The sequence below is a fragment of the Mastigoproctus giganteus genome, chromosome 8 (assembly GCF_048544385.1).
Source record: "Mastigoproctus giganteus isolate SK-2022 chromosome 8, ASM4854438v1, whole genome shotgun sequence".
Classification (NCBI taxonomy): Eukaryota; Metazoa; Arthropoda; class Arachnida; order Uropygi; family Thelyphonidae; genus Mastigoproctus; species Mastigoproctus giganteus.
This window is the reverse complement of record NC_143582.1, coordinates 60,215,208-60,237,100: the sequence shown is the minus strand read 5'-3', so window position 1 is coordinate 60,237,100 and position 21,893 is coordinate 60,215,208. Positions and strand designations below refer to the sequence as shown.

Sequence of the window (21,893 nt, the reverse complement as noted above, 5' to 3'; positions counted from 1 at the left end):
TCAAATACCATATTCATGGGATAAAAACCTTCTATATCATACATAAAATCTAGGAAGTGCATCCAGTTGACATAGATGGTCAATGCAATGCTAAGTCAGTTTGGTGTGACATAAGCAATGGGAAAGCAAAAATGAGGGTAGGAGTGTGTTGTAGGTCAAATGAACAACTGTGGAGAGAAATTGAGTGGGCCAGTAAATCAGATTGTCTAACAATAGGGGATTTTTACTTCCCAAATAGTGACTGGAATTTGTGGGATGGTCACTGGCTGTTTCTACAGCAACATGTTAGAGAAGCAACCACAGAGAGAGAGAGAGAGAGAGAGAGAGAGAGAGAGAGAGAGAGAGAGAGAGAGAGAGAGAGAGAGAGATGGCTGTTTTTCTTAGCATCTTTGCCAAAGATTTCTCGTAATCTGCCTTCGCTTTTCTAACCTGCTTTGTGACTTGATTACAGACTAGTTGATTACGAGATTACAAACACGCTCTGTGTTACAGTAATTTTAGTTTCATAATGAATCCAGAGTGCACAGGCCTCTTTAATCATAATCATAATCAGAGAGAGAGAGAGAGAGAGAGAGAGTAATACTCTTGATCTGGTTACCAGCAGTGATTATTTGTGCATTAAAAATTTGCAGATAAAGGAACCACTGGGTGGCAGTGATCGCAGTGTACTGATGTGGGATTTACTTAAAGATATTACTACCATCAGGGGTAAAGAGGTTTTTGCTTCTGTAAAGGTGACTACAGTGGTCTCAGACAGTTTTTAAATTCTATACAGTGGGACCAACTGATGATGTTACCAGCAGCAAATTCTAAATGAGAAGCATTCAAGGAGTAGTTGTTGTTGTTGTTATTTGGTTTTTAGGAGCATTAGCAACTAAGGCCATATTGCTCCGGGATATGCGGTGGTCATTCTCTGACCTTTCCACATCCTCCGTATTTGGTGGTGACGGGCTCGAACCCTGGTCTAATCAAGAAGCGTGTGCTACGCACTGCTGCTCCTTCCCACCTGACTACGGAGGCGGCTCAAGGAGTAGTCTTGGAAGCTACTAGGCCTTTCATACCGAAGAAGAAATACTGTTTAAGGTTTAGGCCTAAATGGATGTCAGATGAACTAATTGGACTCGTGGTAGAGAAGAAAAATGCATGTGATGCATATAAATTATCAAGCAACACAGAAGCCTATGATAGATATTAGCTAGTCTGTAATCAGATCACAAAGCAGGTTAGAAAAGTGAAGACAGATTACAAGAAATGTTTGGCAAGGATGCTAAGAAAAACAGCAATAAATTCTTTAGTTATACAAACTCTAGAAGGAAGGGGATGCATCAGATTGGTCCACTTGATATCGATGGTTCGAGTGTTGATGATAATGCTCAGATAGCTGACAATCTGAATGAGTATTTTGCATCTACATTCACACGAGGAGTTATTAAGGGAGGAGAATGCCAGAAGTTTATTAAACTGTAACAGGGTGCTTAATGGCTTTGTAATAACTGGGAGCAAACTGGAGGATAAATTGTTGAAGTTAACCAAAAGAAAGGCACCCAAAGTGTTGGGATCTATCCAGTTATATTAAAAGGCGGCAATTTGCTGCCTTCCTTAGCCATAATTATGATAGCATCCTTGGACAGAAGTCCCCACAGACTGGAGATGTGCAAATGTATTATCCCCAATTCACAAAGTGGGGATCTAAGGGTGACACGAGTAATTACAGACCACTTAGTTTAACTTCTGTTCCGGGTAAAATAATGGAGTCACTGGTTAAAGATGCACTGCAGGATCATTTAGAGAAGACTGGGAAAGTTTTGTTTGACAAAGGGAAAGTTTTGTCTGACAAATTTCATTGGATACTATGATGTCATTACAAAGGAACTGGATACAAAAATAATTTTCATATCATATACTTGGATTTCAAGAAAGCTTTTGACACTGTTGCACATGGAAGACTACTGTACAAATTGGAGCAGTATGGTAATTACAGGCAAGTTGCTAGAAGGGATAAAAGGGTGGTTGAGTGGGAGAAGACAGAGTGGTAATCAATGGATGCTGCTATTTGTGGACTAATGTTATTAGTGGAGTCCCCCAGGGTTCGGTGTTGGGCCCACTCTGTTGTTTTGTATATTTATCAATGATATTGATGAAGGTATATCAGGCTTAACATCAAAGTTTGCAGATGTTACAAAGGTTGGCAGGGTTGTTAATGACAGTAATGGCAGTGTACTACTACAACACCATCTAGAAAAGTTGGGCAGATGGGCTGAGAGGCAGCAATTGAAGTTTAACATTGACAAATGCAAAGTACTGCATATGGGTAGAAGTAACCCCAGAGCAGGGGTTGGCAACCTTTTTTGAGTGAAGAGCCATTTTTGATTTAATAATAATAATAAAAAAAAAGAATCCAAATAGCCGCACCTCAGCTCAAGCTGGATGAAGGGACCGAAGTTATTTGGAATAGAGTGGGAAGGTGTTTTCTTAAAAAAAAAAAAAAAAAATTTATTATTTTTTTTAAGAATAAAATTAAAAATAATATACAGGAATTTCACTAGTAGGGAAAAGGAGGTATTATTCCTTTGTATAAGGCAATGGTCAGGCTACACCTTAAGTCCTGCGTTCAGGTCTGGAGGCCTCATTTTAGGAAGGATGTAGAGTTGCTTGGGCAAGCACAGAGAAGGGCAACAAGGTAAGACCACTCCTTTGTTCCCCTCACAAGATTTGTGAGGGGAACAAAGGGGTGGTCTTACCAAGAAAGGCTTAAGTTGTGCAAATTGCAGAGTCTTGAGACTAGGCACCTGTGAGGTGATCTGACTGAGGTGTATAAGGCCTTGAACGGGTTGAGCAGGCTCAATTCTGGTGGGATTCTTCCTCTTGCTCAGATTACGAACATGAGACAGCATAAATTCAAATTGAGGAAAGACATTTATAGAATAGATAAGCAGAAATTTGCCTTTAGCCAGTGGGTTGTTGATTTCTAGAACAAACTTCCATTTGTGGTTGTGGAAGTTGATAGCTTAAATAAATTCAAGGAGGAAATGGATAAACGTTTAGAGGGAATGTATGTGTGAAATGTTTTTTTTTTTTTTTTTTTGGCTATGCTACATAAGCTAGCTTTCTTGCATCATATGCTAATGCCAGTGCTAATTAGCAAAAAGGCTTTATGCATCAGGAATAAGCACAGTTAAACAAATCCTGTTACTACCAATTAAATGTAAAAATATAAAATATAACTTAATTATAAATACAGTGGAAAAATAAAGTACAATATATTCAAACTTTACAAAGAATAGAAGCTAAGACAAATAGAAATAAAACATACAGAAAAAGCGATAAATGCTAAAAGCGATAAAAACAAATATACCCTAAAAGACTTTCGGAGCAATGTGTTTATCAACTTTGAAGATACAGGAGCTTTTTTTTTTTTTAATTTAATTTTTTCACCTTGGAGCTGAGATGGATGTGGTGGGGGTGAAAGCTTAATTTATGATCCAGAACCATGCTTAGCACAGTTGTCTGTTTGACAATGGGAAGTTGTACCCCAGAGACTAACTTGCGGAGGCCGGCTGAGGTCCAGCTTATTTTTAAAGAGCATCACTTTAGTCTTGCTTGGATCACTCCTTTATCTTCAAAGTTGAGCAGGAATGCACCACTTACTGCAGTGATGCAGAATGCTTGAAATAATGATGCAATATGATACCCAGATGGATATCAGATTATTAGAGCAGACGGCCTGTTTGTGTACTATTTGTTTTATTTGGAATTTATTACTTCAGGAAAGCAATTAGAAAAGTTGTAAAATGGAACTAAAGCATAAATATTTTTTTGTTCTTCAAAAAATCAGTTACCGTAACTACACACATGACAGTTTATTTTTAAAACAGTCAGAATATTAACTATATGCAAAGAAAAATTCGTTCTTAAATAGCTTCAAGTGTCAGGGGCAGCATATGAAAACTGGAATGAGCAACTTCACTAGGTTATTGATGGGGAACCTATTACTAATAGTGATTATAATAGCAGTAGTTTCTAAAGAAACCTATGTTGTCAAATATAAAAAAGTGATGGCTCAATTTCAAGAGAAGGAACTCTAATGGAATGAGATATTTCTTAGGCTCAAATAACTGGAATAGTAGGCATCAGATACAAATATGCTACGGAAAATATTCAGGAATTTATCCTCAAAGTCACAAATGTATTAATACCAATGGCCAGGTACCATAAATAAGATGAACAGCAGAAACAGCTGATAAGCTGAATAGATATATCTCAGTGTTACAGCCAACAGCAATTTAAACATCTGGGGAAGGTCAAGGAGTCATACTCTAAACTAAATGATTTAACGATCTCATAGAAGCAACTATTAGAAAAACTACTGAAGTTAAAGGAGGGTGAGACTACAGGAAAAGATTGCATATATACTAAGTAATAATTAAGAAAGGCATGTGGATGTATCAAACCAGTGGGAACATTAAGAGAACATCATTAGACTCCAGAAAGATCCCCTTGGACTGGAGAAGTGCTAATGTCTTCCCAATCCATAAAGGTGTGTTAAAGAGGAGCTGGGTAAATACAGACCATTGAGTTTGACTTCTCTAGTAGGAAAGATTATGGCATCCATGATTAAAGATGCATTTCACCATCTAAACAAGAATGGTATCCTCCCCAATAGATCTCAGCATGTGTTTGTTAGAAGGAGGTCAAGCCTGGCCAATCTGGTAAATTACTACAATGTAGCTGGGTGCAAGTAACAATTGTGACATTATATATCTAGATATTAGTAAAGCTTTTAATATGATCCAAATTGGAAGAAGTTGGAGCTATTGATAAAATCATATGCTGGATCACAGGCTGCTTAGAGATAGGACACAGACAGCTATAATAAATGGTGTCTTCAAAAGGGGGGGGGACCAGTATAACAAGTCGAGTCTATCAGGGATAGATGTTGATAATGATATTGACAAGGGTATCCAAGTCAAAGCTTGCTGATTATTTGAAGGTGGGAATGGTGATTAACAATCCAAGCCTGACATGTTGGTATTCTTTAAGCATAAATATTTGGGGAACAGAAATCCTGGAGTCACTTATAAGCTAGGGGAATAGCTATAGGAAGTTTCAAGACAAAAAAAGACTCGAGCATTACTATTCAGCCTGAGATGAAATTTTTCCATGCATTATAAACAGGTGGCTAGGAAGACGTATGATGTTCTGTCCATGAGTTACAGAACCTTTGTTAGTAGAAGGACATCATTATACAAGACAAAAAGTATACCACATTTGGAGTATTGTATTGAGATCTGGAGAAAATATTTAATTATTTTTTTTTATTTTTTGGCTGATGCAGAAAACATCTGCTTCCTTGCTTCACTTGGCCTTCCTAATATTAATACAAGGGTCAGACCATAAGTAAAGCCTCTTAAGAAAACTTTAAAAATTTTTACAAAATTGGGCAACAAAATTTTATAAATGCCAGGTAATGATAAGAGTTGTGCCCATTTTATATGGAATGGCCACATCTGTCATTTCTAGTGAAGGAAAAAACCTAAAATTGCCAGATCATCACAAAAAATAATGACCACGGTATTTTAGGCAAAATTTTGATTAATTTTTTAGAGAAAGACTATAAATAAGGAAAGATATTGGCACACCAAACATCTGATAAGCTTAACAGGATATAAAACAAAAAAGAAGACAAGACATCAAATCACATAATGCCACAATAATACCAAGCCACACATTGCCCACATGACTGAGATGAAAATTGCAGATCTATAGTGGAGAGTTTGCTTCAACCTACATATAGTCTGGACTGATTTCTGTCTGATTTTTTTTTTTTTTTTTTTTTTTAAATTTGGACATAAGAAGAAATACCTTCATGGAAAACACTTTTGAGTGATGAAGAGCTCAAAAAGACAGTGCCAGAATGGTTTCAATGGCGGGATCCATAGTTTTACAGTGCACATGTGAGGTTGAAAGAACGGCAAAATATACTGATAAACAAGGAGGAGGATACAGGGAATAATGAATCAAACAGGCCTATGGGGCTGGGAAATTCCATACTGCAATAATTAAAGACAAACACCAGCCAAGGAATTAAAAATTTACTATAAAAATAAAATATACAGAAATAAAATATAATGAAAACACTATCGGAAGACTAAAATATTACAATAAATTACAAAATAAACTACGATAAAAACGTTAAAAATATAGTTAAAAATACCGAAGCAATAAAGTTATCTAAAATAAACTGGATTAAAAGCGATAAAACCTGAAGCTTTCAGAGAGTGCTGTCTCCTTCTTCAACAGTATTTATCGCTTTTAATTCAGTTTATTTTAGATAATTTTATTGCTTCAGTATTTTTAACTATATTTTTAACGTTTTTATCGTAATTTATTGTAATATTTTAGTCTTCCGATAGTGTTTTCATTATATTTTATTTCTGTATATTTTATTTTTATAGTAAATTTTTAATTCCTTGGCTGGTGTTTGTCTTTAATTATTGCAATAATGAATACTTGTTTCCCAATTCTTGTTTAATAAATGATATAAATTTCAACTTTCTATCTGTTGTCTTTATACTTTTATGGCCAAAGAGGCATTACTCATGGACCAATCCTTTACTAGCATTTTAAAGTAGGGAGGACATCATTATATAACACCCCAAAAAAAAAAAAAAAAAAAAAATTTTAATCTCTGTGATAAATATTCCGAAATTCATATAGTACATGAATTTTAAGATGAACATATTCCAACACTGGTCAGCTACAGGGAAATAAATGTGAGCTTTATTATTAAAACAAAGAATACACAAACTGCACAATTCTAGACTATGTATTGGCATTATGAAAACATAATTATAGGGTGCACACCTATATAGGGTATATACACCTATCGAAATCACAACATTGATAAGTCAGGATGAGCAGTGTGCTTTAATTTAAAAATAAATTGTAAAAATATATGTTTATCTTTAAATTTGAAAAAAAAAAATGAATTATTATTATTAATAGTAGTAGTAGTAATACTGGCAAATGATGCAAGGAAGCAAGCTTATACATTAGACACAAAAAAAAAAAAAAACAACCACCACACTACCTACTTCATCTGTCCATCCCATTTAATAGTATGACTAATTCATCCTTACATTTATACAAGCTACCTACTTCCACAACAACAGATAGTAGTTTGTTCCAATGTTCAATTACTCTTTGGATGGAAGCAAATTTCTGCACATTTTTCTTGCAGCAATCATTTTTCAATTTGAGTTTATGTCACCTTATGTGAGAAAGTGTTGGCATACCATCAAGTTACTAAATTATTTAAAGGCACAAATAATTCAATCGGGTCTCTTCGTAAGTGGCTAGTTTCCAAGCACAGTAATTTGCAGAACATGGCCGAGCGGTCATCAGCTAGAGTGCACTAGCACATGCTCTTTGAGTGAACTGTGGTTTGAGCCTACATGACTACTAAATCAATTAATTAATGCCTGTATTTGTGATTTATCATACACTCCTCCTGGTCAGAGGAGTTTTATCATACACCTTTCCGCATCCTCCGTATTTGGGATGACGGGCTCGAACCCCGGTCTAATCAAGAAGCGTATGCTAAGCACTGCTGCTCCTTCTCACCTGGCTACGGAGGCACCCCCCCCTTTGTGTTCATGACTAATCTAATTGCTCATCTCTGCACCTGTTCCAACAGATCCACATCTTTTTTAAAAAGTCTGCCAAACCAGTATGCAGCACCCAAAATAGGGCCTAACCATTGCCTTATACAATGGGATAATTATCTCTTTGTCCCTGCTAGCAAAGATCCTGCATATCATTGACAGAACTCCATGAGCTGGTATGGCAGCATGTCTACACTGCTCAGAGAACTTTGTGTCAGATTGTAAAATTACCCCTAGGTCTCTTTTATACTCCACCACCGAGTATGGTACCACTTAATTGGAATGTTTTTTCTGGGACTGCTGCTGCTAATATCATACACTCCTCCTGGTCAGAGGAGTGTATGATATTAGCAGCAATATGCAATACCTTGCATTTAAAAATGTTAAATTACAGTTTCACAGCCCATCTGCCTAATTTATCTATATCCTGTTACAGTAGTATGTTCTGATTCCTGAAAAATACTGTAAACAGTAAGGGGGCTCAGAAATGAACCCTGAGGGATTGCACTAAGATTTCACTAGCATTAGCATTAGTAGAGGCATTTGATGCAAGAAAGCAAGCTTATGCAGCATCAGCCAAAAAAAAAAAAAAAAAAAACCCACTTCCACTTCACCCCTCTGTTCGTTCAAAATACCTGTCCAGCTGAGCCTTAAACTTATTTAGGCTATCAACCTCCACCACAAGGGATGGAAGTCTGTTCCACCAACCAACCACCCGCTGGCTAAAGGCAAATTTCCGCACGTCTATCCTACATCTGTCTTTCCTCAATTTGAATTTATGCCCTCTCAGGTGATTTTTCTGAGCTAGAGGAAGAATCCCATCAGCATCGAGCATGCTTAAACCATTCAAGGCTTTATACACCTCTATCAGATCACCTCGCTGGTGCCTAGTCTCCAGACACTGTAATTTGCAAAACTTAAGCCTTTCTTCGTAAGAGCACCCCTTTGTTCCATTCACTAATCTTGTTGCCCTTCTCTGTACTCGTTCCAGCAGCTCTACATCCTTCTTGAAATGAGGTCTCCAGACCTGTATACAGTACTCTAGGTGTGGCCTGACCATCGCCTTATACAATGGAATAATCACCTCCTTATCCCTGCTGGAAAAATTTCTGTATATCATTGACAATACTCCATGAGCTACTCTTGCAGCCCATCTGCACAGCTCAGAGAACTTCATATCTGCCTGCACAACCACCCCCAAGTCCCTTTCATTCTCTACCACTGTCAGTGTAGTACCACAGAGTTGATACGTTGCTCTGGGGTTGCTGTTTCCCATGTGTAGTACTTTACATTTATCAATGTTAAACTTCATTTGCCACCTCTCAGCCCATCTGCTCAACCTTTCCAGATCCTGTTGCAGCAGCATAGTGTCAGTAGTGTCCTTGACAACCCTGCCAACCTTTGTATCGTCTGCAAACTTGGACATTAAGCCCGATATACCATCATCAATATCATTTATAAATACAGAAAACAATAATGGACCCAACACTAAGCCCTGAGGGACTCCACTAATAACATCAGTCCACGATGAGCAGTGTCCATTGATTACCACTCTCTGTCTTCTCCCCCTCAACCACCCCTTTATCCATAGCAGCAATTTGCCTCCGATGTCACACTGCTCCAATTTGTGTAGCAGTCTTCCATGTGCAACAGTATCAAAAGCCTTTCTAAGATCCAAGTATATAATATCAAAGTTATTCCCTGCATCCAGTTCTTTTGTGACTGCATCATAGTATCCAATCAAGTTGGTCAGGCAAGACTTCCCCTTAACAAAACCATGCTGTGTCTGAGCTATAACTGAAGTCTTGTCTAAATGATCCTGCAGTGCTTCTTTAACCAGTGCCTCCATTAATTTTCCTGGAACAGAAGTTAAGCTCACAGGTCTATAATTACTTGTGTCAGCCTTTGATCCTCCTTTGTGAATTGGGGTCACATTTGCACATTTCCAGTCTATGGGTACCTCCCCTGAGTCCAAGGAATCTCTCATAATTATGGCTAAGGGTTTGCTTACTTCCTTTGCTGCCTCCTTTAATATAACTGGATAGATCCCATCCACCCCGGGTGCCTTTCTTGTGTTTATCTTCAACAGTTTCTCCTCCACTTTACTCCCAGTTATTTCAAGATTCTGTAGCTTACTGCTAGAGTTGAATACACCTCTGGCATTCCCCTCGCTGAATAACTCCTCATGTGTGAATGTCGATGCAAAATATTCATTTAGTTTGTTAGCCACCTGAGCAGGATCATCAACACTTGACCCATCAATATCAAGTGGACCAAACTGATTCATCCCCTTCCTTCTAGAGTTTACATAAGTAAAGAACTCTTTGCTGTTTTTCTTTGCATCCCTTGCCAAGGATTTCTCGTAATCTGCCTTCGCCTGCCTAACCTCCTTTGTAACTTGGTTGCATATCAACTTGTATCTATCATAGGCTTCTGTGTCATGTGTTAATTTGTAAGTATCCCATGCATTTTTCTTCTCTGCCATATGCCTCATCAGTTCATCTGACATCCATTTTGGCCTAAACCTTGAACAATATTTCTTAGTTGGTATGTAAAGCCTAGTAGCTTCCAAGATAAGTTCTTTGAATGCTTCCCATTTTGAATTTGCTGTTGGTAACATCATCAGTTTGTCCCACTGTATAGAATTTAAATACTGTCTCAGTCCATTGTAGTCGCCTTTACGGAAGCAATAACCCTTCCCTTTACCCCTAATGGTAGTTACCTCTTTGAGTAAATCCCACTTCAGCACACTGTAATCACTGCCACCTAGTGGTTCATTTAGCTGCAGATTCTTAATGCATGAAGAATCACTGCTGATAATCAAATCAAGAGTATTACTCCCTCTAGTTGCCTCCCGAGCATGCTGATGTAGAAAACAATCATCCAATAAATCCACAAAGTCCTGCTAGTGTGTGAGTAACCAGCCCCCAAATTCCAGTCAATATCTGGGAAATTAAAATCTCCCATTATAAGACACTCTGATTTACTGGCCCACTCTATTTCCCTGTACAGTTCCTTATTATACTCATCAGAGTCATTAGGCCTATAGCACACTCCTACTCTCAATTTTGATCGCCCAATGTTTATGTCACACCAAACTGACTCCACACTGCACTGTCCAGCGATGTCGACTGGCTTCACTTCCTTGGTTTTTATGTGTTTCTTAACTAATAACATAACCCCTCCTCCCTTCCTATCCTGTCTATCCTTTCTGTAGACGTTGTACTCCCCAAATTGCAGTTCTGCATCCCTTATATCTGTGTGACACCACGTCTCTGATATCCCAACAATATCTGCCTTCGATGTTTTGAGCAATACCTCAAATTCATCAAATTTATTTACTAAACTCCTAGCATTGGTGTACACGCAAGTATACCTGCACCTGTTTCTATTCTTAGCTACCCTAACACAACCCATGTGTTTACTTGTACCGCAATGGCTCCCAGCAGTCTCTGAAATACCATGCATCTTGTTTTTCAGGCTTCTGCTCATTCTAATAGAAGCAGTGCAAGAATCTCTTTCACCTCTGCCAGTGGCTACTGTCAATCTATTGGTCTTTGTCTCCCCCCAAGCTAGCACTAAGAAGAGCAGTGCCCATTTATAACCAACTTCTATTTTCGGCAACTTAACCATCCCTTTATCCATATCAGTAACATGCCCTTAATCCCACACTTCTCAATTTGTACAGCAATATTTTGTATTGAACATTGTCAAAACCTTTAATGAAATCGAAATATACAATGCCAAAATTATTATTGGCATTCAGCTCCTTTATTATTCTGTCATAGTAGCTAATAAGATTGGTCAGATAGGATCATCCCAACCATAGCAAATCCATGCTGTGATTTCCATATAATTCCATTCGTTAAAATTAACCAGCGGTACTTCTTTAACCACACTGACTCCATTATTTTCCATGGAACAAAAGTCACACTTCAAGGTCTGTAATTGCTCACATCGCCCTTCAACAGGAGATACATATACACACACTTCCAATCTACAGAAACTTCACCTGAATCTGTGGATGCTTAATTATGGCTAAGGATTTGCTTACCTCTTTTACTGCTTCTTTTAACATAACTGGATGGATCCTGTTAGCCCCAGGTGCCTTATTTACTTGAGCAATTTCTCTTCCACCTTCTTCTCAGTTATAACTAAATCATTTAACTCCCAGTTATAGCTCGGTGTATATGTCTGGTGCTTGTTTATCCCACCCATAACTGGATGGGATAAACAAGCTACCTAAAAACAAACCTAAAAACTTCTTCACATGTGAATGTAGATGCATTCACAGCTGTCCTTAGGAAAGTAACACACACCTTCAGGATTTACCATCTTACATTACAAGTATAATGAACTGGTCTGTTGCCAAATCGACACTAGTCGCCACAAATGTCTTCTCCTTAGAAGAAAACTATAACTGTATTCAACTGCAGGACTTTTTTTTTATGTATTTATTAAACCAGGCAGTTCCAGCCAGCTTTCCTGGCAATTCTACCCATCTATTTACAATACTGTATAGATATCAAACGTACACTACCATCCCTTGCATGTGGAGGCAGCCAGGGATCCACTATCTGTACACAGATAATACCAAATAAAGAAAAGAAAAGAACAGCAAGAATTGGAGAGAGAAAAGAGCATAGAAGAAGAAAGTAGGAGAGGAAAATAAATTCAGTACAGAGCTTGAAGCATCAACAGTCAGTAATTTCATGCATCCTAAAGCAAAAACTAAAAAGTCTGTGTCCTGCTCCTGACCAACTGCAGCGCATTCCAGAACAATAGATACAAAGTGCTTTGAACAGAATTGCACATGTAGGTTTCATATTCTTTTATGAACATTCCTGATAAGAGTGTCCACTCCTTGCACAAAGAGAATAAACTATTTCCTTTACATAACAATGTCCCACCACATGACAACAGTGAAGACATCTATAGCACATTGTAGTTAAATAATATCTCTTGAATTTGTGACTTTTACAACCCAAGTAAATATGCTGAGAATGCTCTATAAAATATCTAATGGTCAATATTCAATTTCAATTATAATCATATCTACTAACTTTTGAGAAACAAACTGTACATTCTTTAGCATACATGAGTATGCTTTTACATGAGTATGGGCCCCTCTTCAAGGCCATACTCATGTAAATCCACTTATGTAACTCCTTCATTAAGTCATGTTCTTCAATATCTTGATTTACATCAAAAATAATAACATGAGGTAGTGGTCTCAAAGGCTTATTAGTCACAGAGAGGCCTAAATTTTTTAAACATACAAATTAGATTCAAGCAACTGAACATCATTACATGTACCAACCTCCATAATTACCTGATTACTCCTACACTCCTTAATTCTCCTGACTTTCAATGTACATAGTGATGACGTGGATCCCTTCAACAGAATACACTTAATTTCAGCACTATAGATAGGTTTCACAGTATTTTCAACTTTCACAATTGTAGCAGAAGTAGCTGCATTTTGAAAATCATTACTGACTGTGGAAAGCATCGTTGAACAATTTTCTTGGTTTACTCAGCTTACGTCCTTTTAAGGGTGTACTCACCTGATCTGTATCAGCAGATGGCTTATCAATTGTCTGTGCTCCTTCAATAGATTCACTATTCTCTTCTCAGAGCCAGCAAGAACCTCATTAGAATGTTCCAAACACTCTAAATGTGATTTAATTGAACCTTGAACCCAGCTATTCCAGAAACCTGTCCACCAGCCATTGGAAAAGATAAAGAAGAAACCACTACAACTGACGAAGTATTTTTAACCAAGGGCTGTTGTCCATCTTGAGCTGCAAGCTTACTTTGAAGGGTCAGCCTACATTTCACATCTGCTTGAACCAGCCCTAAGCTCTCAAAGTTTTTACCATTCAGTTTGTGTATAGAATATCCTCTTTTGCCTTCAGAACACCAATTTACATTACCATTTAATATAATGGTAATGTAAATTTTGAAAACATCAACAAAAGCATGTTGATTGTGCGAACTGTCCAAATCAGTACAGTTCCTCTCAAATTGGAACAACATAGAAGCAAAACCCATCGATAAGTTCCATCTGCTCAACAAACCATTATAAGTGTAACTGCTGAGCTCCAATTCAACACTATTCAAGAAAACAATCACATTATCATGCAATGTACTCAATACCCTATTCAGCGGAAGATCATCTAAATCCTTAAAGTCCAGTACATTAACATTCCGTAGAGCACTGTGGTCACACATCTTCTTTTCCTCCTCTAAAATATGTTCATAGTCAATGTACATAGAATGCAGCAAACGTAAAACTGTAACAAGATCCAGCTTAATACTATTAGTTCTAAGATGTTTCATTTTAACCTTACTGTCCATTTTCATCAACCTTAATTCTTCTTCTGTATCACAAGAATCACGGCAGTGAGGAGAAGCTCAGTTAAAGAAACCTCCTGTCAGGCAGAGGAACACCTCTGTCAGGAAATACATCAATCTGCTTCGGTAAATCCATAATAGACTTCAGTCCATTAGATCCTGTAAAACTAAGACATGTGATAGTAATTCCAATGCACTGATATCTGATGCAGCCAGTTCAGATTCTGTTAGTCCTAATTTCACAGACTGTTCAGATCCTATCTCTGCTTCATGGATGTAAAACCAAGGCATGTGACCTTGATTCTGATTCAACGGAATCTGATTCAGTAGATTCCAAGTCTGTTAGTTCTGATTTATCAGATTTTTCACATACTATTTCCACTTCGTTACACGTGCTATTATTAAAATGAGAACTTGTTTTTACTCTCGAAATACCAGCTTCCATAAGAGGACATGCCTTTAAGGAAACACACACATGGTACCCCATTATCATTCCATCCATTTGATCTCTTTACTCTGCCTTTTGCAGGTAAGATATCACCATAATCATTTCATCCACTTAAACCAGTTACTCCATCCTGACATACTACACCTTCTAAACCTAATTTCCTCTCTTGCTCCCAAAGACCAAAAGACTTATGGAGGGTAGAAATGGAAGCGATACCAACTGCAGATGAAAAGTCAAGAAAAACCTTAAATCTACATTTACCACCTTCACTATTCAAAATGCACTTGATACCAGCTCCTTTATGCTTCTCAATCAATGCCTAGGAAAGTGCCCTGATGCGCGAATATCCCCTGATGCACTTATAAGGTTTCAAGAGCCCATCTTAAATACATTGACTACATGTGTTCATCATTATTGTTATTACTAGCCACATAGTGCAAGTAAGTATGAGGCTTTTGCTGCACCAGCCAAAAAATTTCCGAGTTACCCTGTGTGTGTGTGTGTGAGAGAGAGAGAGAGAGAGAGAGAGAGAGAGTTAGAAGTAGAAAGGATCACCAAGAAAGAGAAGAATGATGATATCCAGCTCAGGACCCTGGGTGTGCCAAGTCCATACTCACTAGATGTTGTGAGCCCCTGGGTGACAGCCTATTCCCACGAGATTTCACATATAAATCAGCCCAAACTATGCATTGTTGCCTTGGATCTAACTTTCCTCCTTTTTTATACAAATGTGTTGTTCTTATTCACTTTGTATATGCTATTACAGTTCATTAATAATTCCTATGTTAGTACCTATATACAATAAAGACTACGTATTAATAAAATTTTCTATTGAATTTTCCATATAATTAACAGCATGCTCAATACAGGTAGGTGGAAGCACTGCGGCACTCTGTTTGACTGAGTGCAAGAAGGCAAAATGGTTTATTCAACAGAACCTTCCTGACCTTGAGAATTTAATAAAGTAATAAATTTGTTGTAGCAAAGCAAATAACTTTGCTACAACAAAGCAAAGTCCATGAAAAATAAAGATATGCATGCGTAGCTGTAAATCAGGCCTATCAAGGGCCTATTCTACAAATATTCAATCCAGTCAGATGTTCTTATTTTCACTAAAAATCAGTAAAAACCTTTCACTAAAAACCTTGAATTTTCCAATATATCTGTACACACTGTGACCATAATATTATATGGCCGCCATTAGAGCTTTATTCACTGGAGAAAACAAATTATTGAAATCCACAACTTCTTTTCAGGTAATTATTGAAAACCAATTATTGAAATCCGATCCACAACTTCTTTTCAGGCAATAAAATCTTTGACCAGTTTTATTAGACAAAACTGAAGGAACACAAAATCCTACAGCTACAATGCCCTCTAAACTGCAGAAAGACAGTACTTTAAAATAAACTGCATCTGAATAATTGCTGTATCTAATAAAGTCAACTTATGATATATGATTCATAACTTTCTGATCATAGCAGTGAAAAACAAAAATAAAAAACTGAATTTAGTATATTTTAAAAACTATATATAAATTATATACTTACTTCATCATCATCTTCACTACTGTCATCTGCAGTTTCCTTCTCGACGTTTATCTTTTTCATGAGAGGTTCTTGCTAATGAATAAAAATTAAAAATTATATTAACACTAACATTTCAACTTTACCAGCTTATATTGACTTGCCCCTGGAATTATTGGTACATGAACTACTCAGAGAATATTATGCCATTCTTATGATATTCTAGTTCATACTGCTTTGTTGTATGTCATGACTATAGGCTTGTGGATCAATTTTCACATTGTGCAGGCTAATTTAGAATAACTTACAGGAGAAAACTACTCTCCAGAGATCAGCTAATTACAGCCCTGACTGAAAAGTTTAAGGCAAGCAATGGTTTTTAGGCCATACTGCACCATCATATGTTATGGCTGTACAGGTGTATTTTTGAGCCATTTTGAATGTTGTGCAGGCTGAAAAACTGGGAATAACTGGGGAGGGGGAGGTAATCGTACTTACCCCTCAGATTAGCTAACTACAGTGAAGACCCATTTAGAAATTCCTCTAATGTATTAACTGTACTAGAATCCAGACATCCCAAACAAGTGAAAGATAGTGAAACCACCATATTATTGCAGAGGACTTCATATTAAAATCTGACAGATAATTGTAACAAGATTAGTTTTAAAAGAAAGGTAGACAAAGAAAAAAAAAAATTAATCCTTGCCAAGACCACACACAGATACAATTGTTATATTTCTTCTTCCCCACTCCCAATAATTTTTTAACATTTTTTTTCTGTTTATAGCCACACAGGATCAAAGCTTTTTTCAGCTACAGTAATCTCACAAATATTTTGTAAACTAGTGCCATTTGATTCATATTGCTAACATAAATACTTGAAAGGATGAAGACATACATGAAAGGATGTCAAAAAACACTATTTTTGTTCTTCTATAAAATGCTGGTTATAATCATTTAGCTCCCAGTTACAGCTAATACTTCTAGTATCCTTAAATGTAAATGCTAAATATTTATTTAATTTGTCCGCATCTTTCCCAGAATGATCGTCAACAGTCATGCCATTCGTATTTAGTGCATTGGACCAATGTGATTTATCTCTTTCTATTGAGTGTTAGAATAAACAAAAAATTGTTTGCATTTCTAGCCAGACTTCTCATACTCTACTTTAGCTTGCTTAATCCTCTTCATTTCTTGACTGCAGGCTAACATACTGTAGGTTTCTGTATCCCCTGATAATTTCTGTATCCCCTGATCAGTTCATCCAACATCCACTTCCAATGAAAGGCACACTTACGAATTAGCATTACTCATGGTATTTCCAGACCAAAAAACTGCAAAACATCTATCCAAAATTATTTTGAAATCTCTCATTCTTTTCAGAAATGCATGAATCTCAGTTTAGTACTCAACTGTTTATTTGAATATTGAATTTACAGTAGTTTCTACTATAGATGGGATTATCTGCAAGATTTCTTTTCTTCTTTGCCTTGGTTGGATTAGTGTTTCAAAACTTCTGATGTCAACGTTTGCTCATATCGTATCAGTGAAATTATTCTTGTAGGGATGGAATCCTTTATTCCAGACTCCATCTTAAAATCTTGTCCTTTATCTAAACCTTGATTTTCCAATAAATGTGCTAAAACTATTCAAGAGAAGAATGTTGCATATTGTAACTGGCATGTTTCCATATCTCCCGATTCATTTTCTGCCTACACCAAAGCTTGCAACAATTGCAAAGCAGTTATTAATTAGTCCAAACTAGATTTCGAATGGGCTAAGAATAGAAAACTTGCTTCTTGTCCAAATGGTAGCTGAGCATTCTGGTCTTTTGCCAAAGGTATTGGCCACAACTTTTGCCCATTATCTCTGTTCCCACCTCTGTCAAAACCATATGGTTCTTTTGTCGCTTCAGCCAAAGATAAAGCTGATCTGCTAGTATCCTATTTTACTTCCAATGCGTGTATTGATGATCTTGGTAAACCACCTCCCACCATTACCAGTACTATTCAATGCCTCCTGTGGTCTTCCATCAAAAAAAAGTGTCAGAAGGATTTTAAACAATCTTGATGCTAAGAAAGCTCCAGGTCCTAATGGTATTTCTTGACTTGTTCTTAAAACCTGTGCTCCTGAACTTACTCCTTTTATGTGTTGCCTTTTTTCATTTTCTTATTCCAAAGGTGTATTTCCTTCTGCTTGGAAATTTCCTCATATTCAGCCAGTTCCTAAAAAGGGTAACTAACAAACACCTAACTTTTAATTAACATCCCATTGCACTTACTTCTATGCTTTCTAAAGTAATGGAGAAGTCAATTAAACACCAACTGTTACACTATCTCCCTTTTTCACTTTCTTATTCCAAAGGTGTATTTCCTTCTGCTTGGAAATTTCCTCATATCCAGCCAGTTCCTAAAAAGGGTGACAAATCCCTCCCATCCAATTATCATCCCACTGTGATTACTTCTATCCTTTCTAAAGTAATGGAAAAATCAATTAACTGCCAACTGTTAAACTACTTAGAAAACTTCCATCTGATCAATGATCACCACTATGGATTCCATCAGTGTCGATCCCCTGGTGATATTCTGGCTTATGTTACCCATCTATGGACAAATTCAATGGAAATTTTGGTGAAACTCAAGTTGCTCTTGCCATTTCAAAGACTTCTGATCGTGTTTGGCATAAAGGTGTTCTAAAATAAGCTTCCATCTTCCATTCAATTATCAGTTGGCAAACCAACTAATTTTTGTAATTGGGTATCCAGTTTTCTCTCTAAGCAGTCAATTAAACACCAACTGTTACACTATCTCCTTTTATCTCCTTAGTGCTCAGCAACCATTGGAACATCTTCCAATGGTTGCTGAGCACTTTCCCCAAGGCTAGCACTATAACAGGAAAGTGTTGTGAATGAACCACAAAAAAAAAAAAAAAAAAAATCTAAACATATTTAATGTACTTTTATTCCTGTATGCAAGGTAAGATCCTCTTGAGCATCAGTGAAAATATACCATGCAGTATTTGAATTTTGTTTTTATTTTTTTCTTCTTGAAAAATTATTTAAAATAATAAAAAAATAACACTTCATTTTTTTAAATAGAATATTACCAAAGTGATTATGTAGTCATTGCATCAGTAATGTAATCTGTGAAGGGATAGTCAGGTCCTGTGATTTCAAAGTTAAAATCAGGTATAACACTTCATTTTTTTAAATAGAATATTACCAAAGTGATTATGTAGTCATTGCATCAGTAATGTAATCTGTGAAGGGATAGTCAGGTCCTGTGATTTCAAAGTTAAAATCAGGTAATATCACAGCTCGATTGATTGATCTTGCCTGCAGATTTAGTTGCAGATATCAGCCCGATGGAACTTGGACGCAAAAAGTGAATCTCAGTTCAGCTGAGCTTTGATGAGGTTGGCAGTTGATGCTACTGAGGAGGGGTGCCCAGAATCTATCTCAAGTTATTGGTCTTGGTGGTTTAATAGGCTCAGGATAACATAACTTTAGTATGTTATCTTTCCAAGATTTTACAATGCATGGAAAATCTTATATATAGATCTAAAGTTTTTCACTGTATATGGCATCTTACCAGAGGCCATTATTAATTAGTTTTATTCCACACACACACTCCATGCAACATAGACTAGCACAACTAAGAGCCAATTCATTAAAAAAAAAATTATTTAAGAAATCAATTCAGAAATGTCAAACTAATGGGGAGAGAGAGAGAGAGAGAGAGAGAGAGAGAGAGAGAGAGAGAGAGAGAGAGAGAGAGAGAGAGAGAGAGAGAGAGAGAGAGGTCAAAAAGGCAGATTCTTCATTGTAAATCTGGATAGTTGGTGGGTATGATAACTTATAAGTGGAACCTAGCATTATTCCATTTTAATGGACTATTCATATAATATTGTGTACTATATATATATATATATATATATATATAATAGTAAGAATCATATTTAGAGAATGGTACCTACCACATCAGGGAATTCAAATCTCCAAATACAAAGTGCATTGGTATCATTAGGTGTAATTAATATCATCCTTCAGCATGATAAAGTCCCACACCTATAAGATAAAAATTCATCCATCATAATATTATAAAGATCACAGAATAATAACAAGGAAGCACTATAATATATTTTTTTGTCAAACATAAAAGAGATTACATACCAATAATAATATATGGAAACTACTGAATGTTCAGACCGAGTCCATATCAAATAAATTACAGAGAGTAAACTCCAAAGCACAAGGTCCAGTAAATGGTCAACCACATTAACTGGTTAATTTCAAAACATGTTGTGGTCATATTAAAAAAAAAATAGAGCCAAGAATTAATATCAAAGTTATAACTTTGATTAAAGTATTAAAGTTATTAAAGTAGGTATAACAATTTTTTTTGTATATTAACAGTAAATATCATGTTGATGTAATAAATTGCACTGCTAAAAGTTATATTAACAACCAAATATTCCAATGCTAATAACCTCATTAATTACATGAATATGCACTTAAAAAAAATTCACTGATCTTTTCTCAGAAAAGGGTGTTTCTAAATAATTTTCTACTGCTGATTTCAAAAATATCTTCCGTTTGCTACCATCACCATCACCATCACATCACTATCAGGTTTCTTCAAATATCATAAAAAAAAAAATTTTTTTTTCACAATTTTTTTTATTAATTTAGGCAGAATATGTACACTGAAATTATAGCAAAATGTTACTTTTACCAAACTTTTATATGTAAATACATGCGTTGAAAATACTATTAAAAAGGATATAATAGTAAAAAGTCCACTAAACACTCACTTCTCATTTTAAAAACTGATCTAGAATGGGTCAAATTTTTGTTTCTTTGATTTTCATGAATATTCTTCTACTTTACAGTCCCTCTTCAGCATCCAGCAATAGTCAGCTATTATATTGACATTCCACCTCCCCTGGAACCTCATTTACATGTATTTAATGTCATGGTGAAACCTCTTATTGTGTTCTTCACTAAAAATGCTTCCTCGATTTTCTGGGAAGTAGTTGACATGGAAGTGTAAAAAATGGACCTTGACACTCGTGCTGCATGGTGCCCAACTCCTTGAAGCCTGCCAACATTTTGAACTATATTCTTGCAGTCTGGATCCTTGTTGTTCCCTAAGAAGTTCTCAACAACAGACCTGAAGCTAATCCATGGCTATTTTTCTCATTTATTCATCTTCTTCTTCCAGTCACATAGTTCCCTGAGGGGCTGTTGTGGCCACCAACAAAATCCTCCAACTGCATTGATCATATGCTATACAAGCGCCATCACAAAATGTCACGACCAAAAGTTCACTGATCCCATACTTCCACCTAGTTGCAGGTCTTCCTTTAACAGCAGTTTTTGGAGTTGGTTTTGTTATGGTCTCTGTGGCATCAGATAATGCCATTGCCTACCACATGGCCGATTTTGAAAGGGGCCGGCTTTAATCATAGGAAGAGTCATCATGCATCCCACAAGATGCTCTTCATAGTTCACTTAAAATCTCGGTCTCTCATCAGTTTAAAAATTTCAAGTCCAACAAAAATACCTTGCTTTTGATAGGAATTTAGCACAAAGGTAGTAGAAGCAGGGGTCTTCCAGAGATGGTTTATTAACTACCTTCTTTGATCTAGGCATCAAACACTATGGCCAAACCGTGACATCCCAGTGCTTACTCCTTGCTTGACTGTCCCACTCACACAAAAAAGCAAGACATTTTTGTGTAGTAAGATTGCTGTCCAATTAACATGCCTACCACTTTAAAGTCAGCACAGACCAACCAACCATGTTCTTCATACTTAATATTTGTCAACAACTTCTTCAAGTTCTCATATGTTTCTTTCAAATGCATAGAGTGAGCTAACGGAATTGACCCATATTCG

At 36.6% G+C, this 21,893-nt stretch overlaps 1 protein-coding gene across 1 annotated transcript in view; it reads right to left on the bottom strand.

Moving 5' to 3' along the window:
• Positions 1-21,893, bottom strand: part of LOC150081562 (WD repeat-containing protein 3) — a 279,852-nt gene that overhangs the window by 202,924 nt on the left and 55,035 nt on the right. The window contains 3 exon segments of the mRNA XM_090380245.1: positions 16,020-16,091; positions 19,971-20,033; positions 20,035-20,061. Of these exon segments, the coding sequence (XP_090236371.1) occupies positions 16,020-16,091; positions 19,971-20,033; positions 20,035-20,061 (162 nt within the window).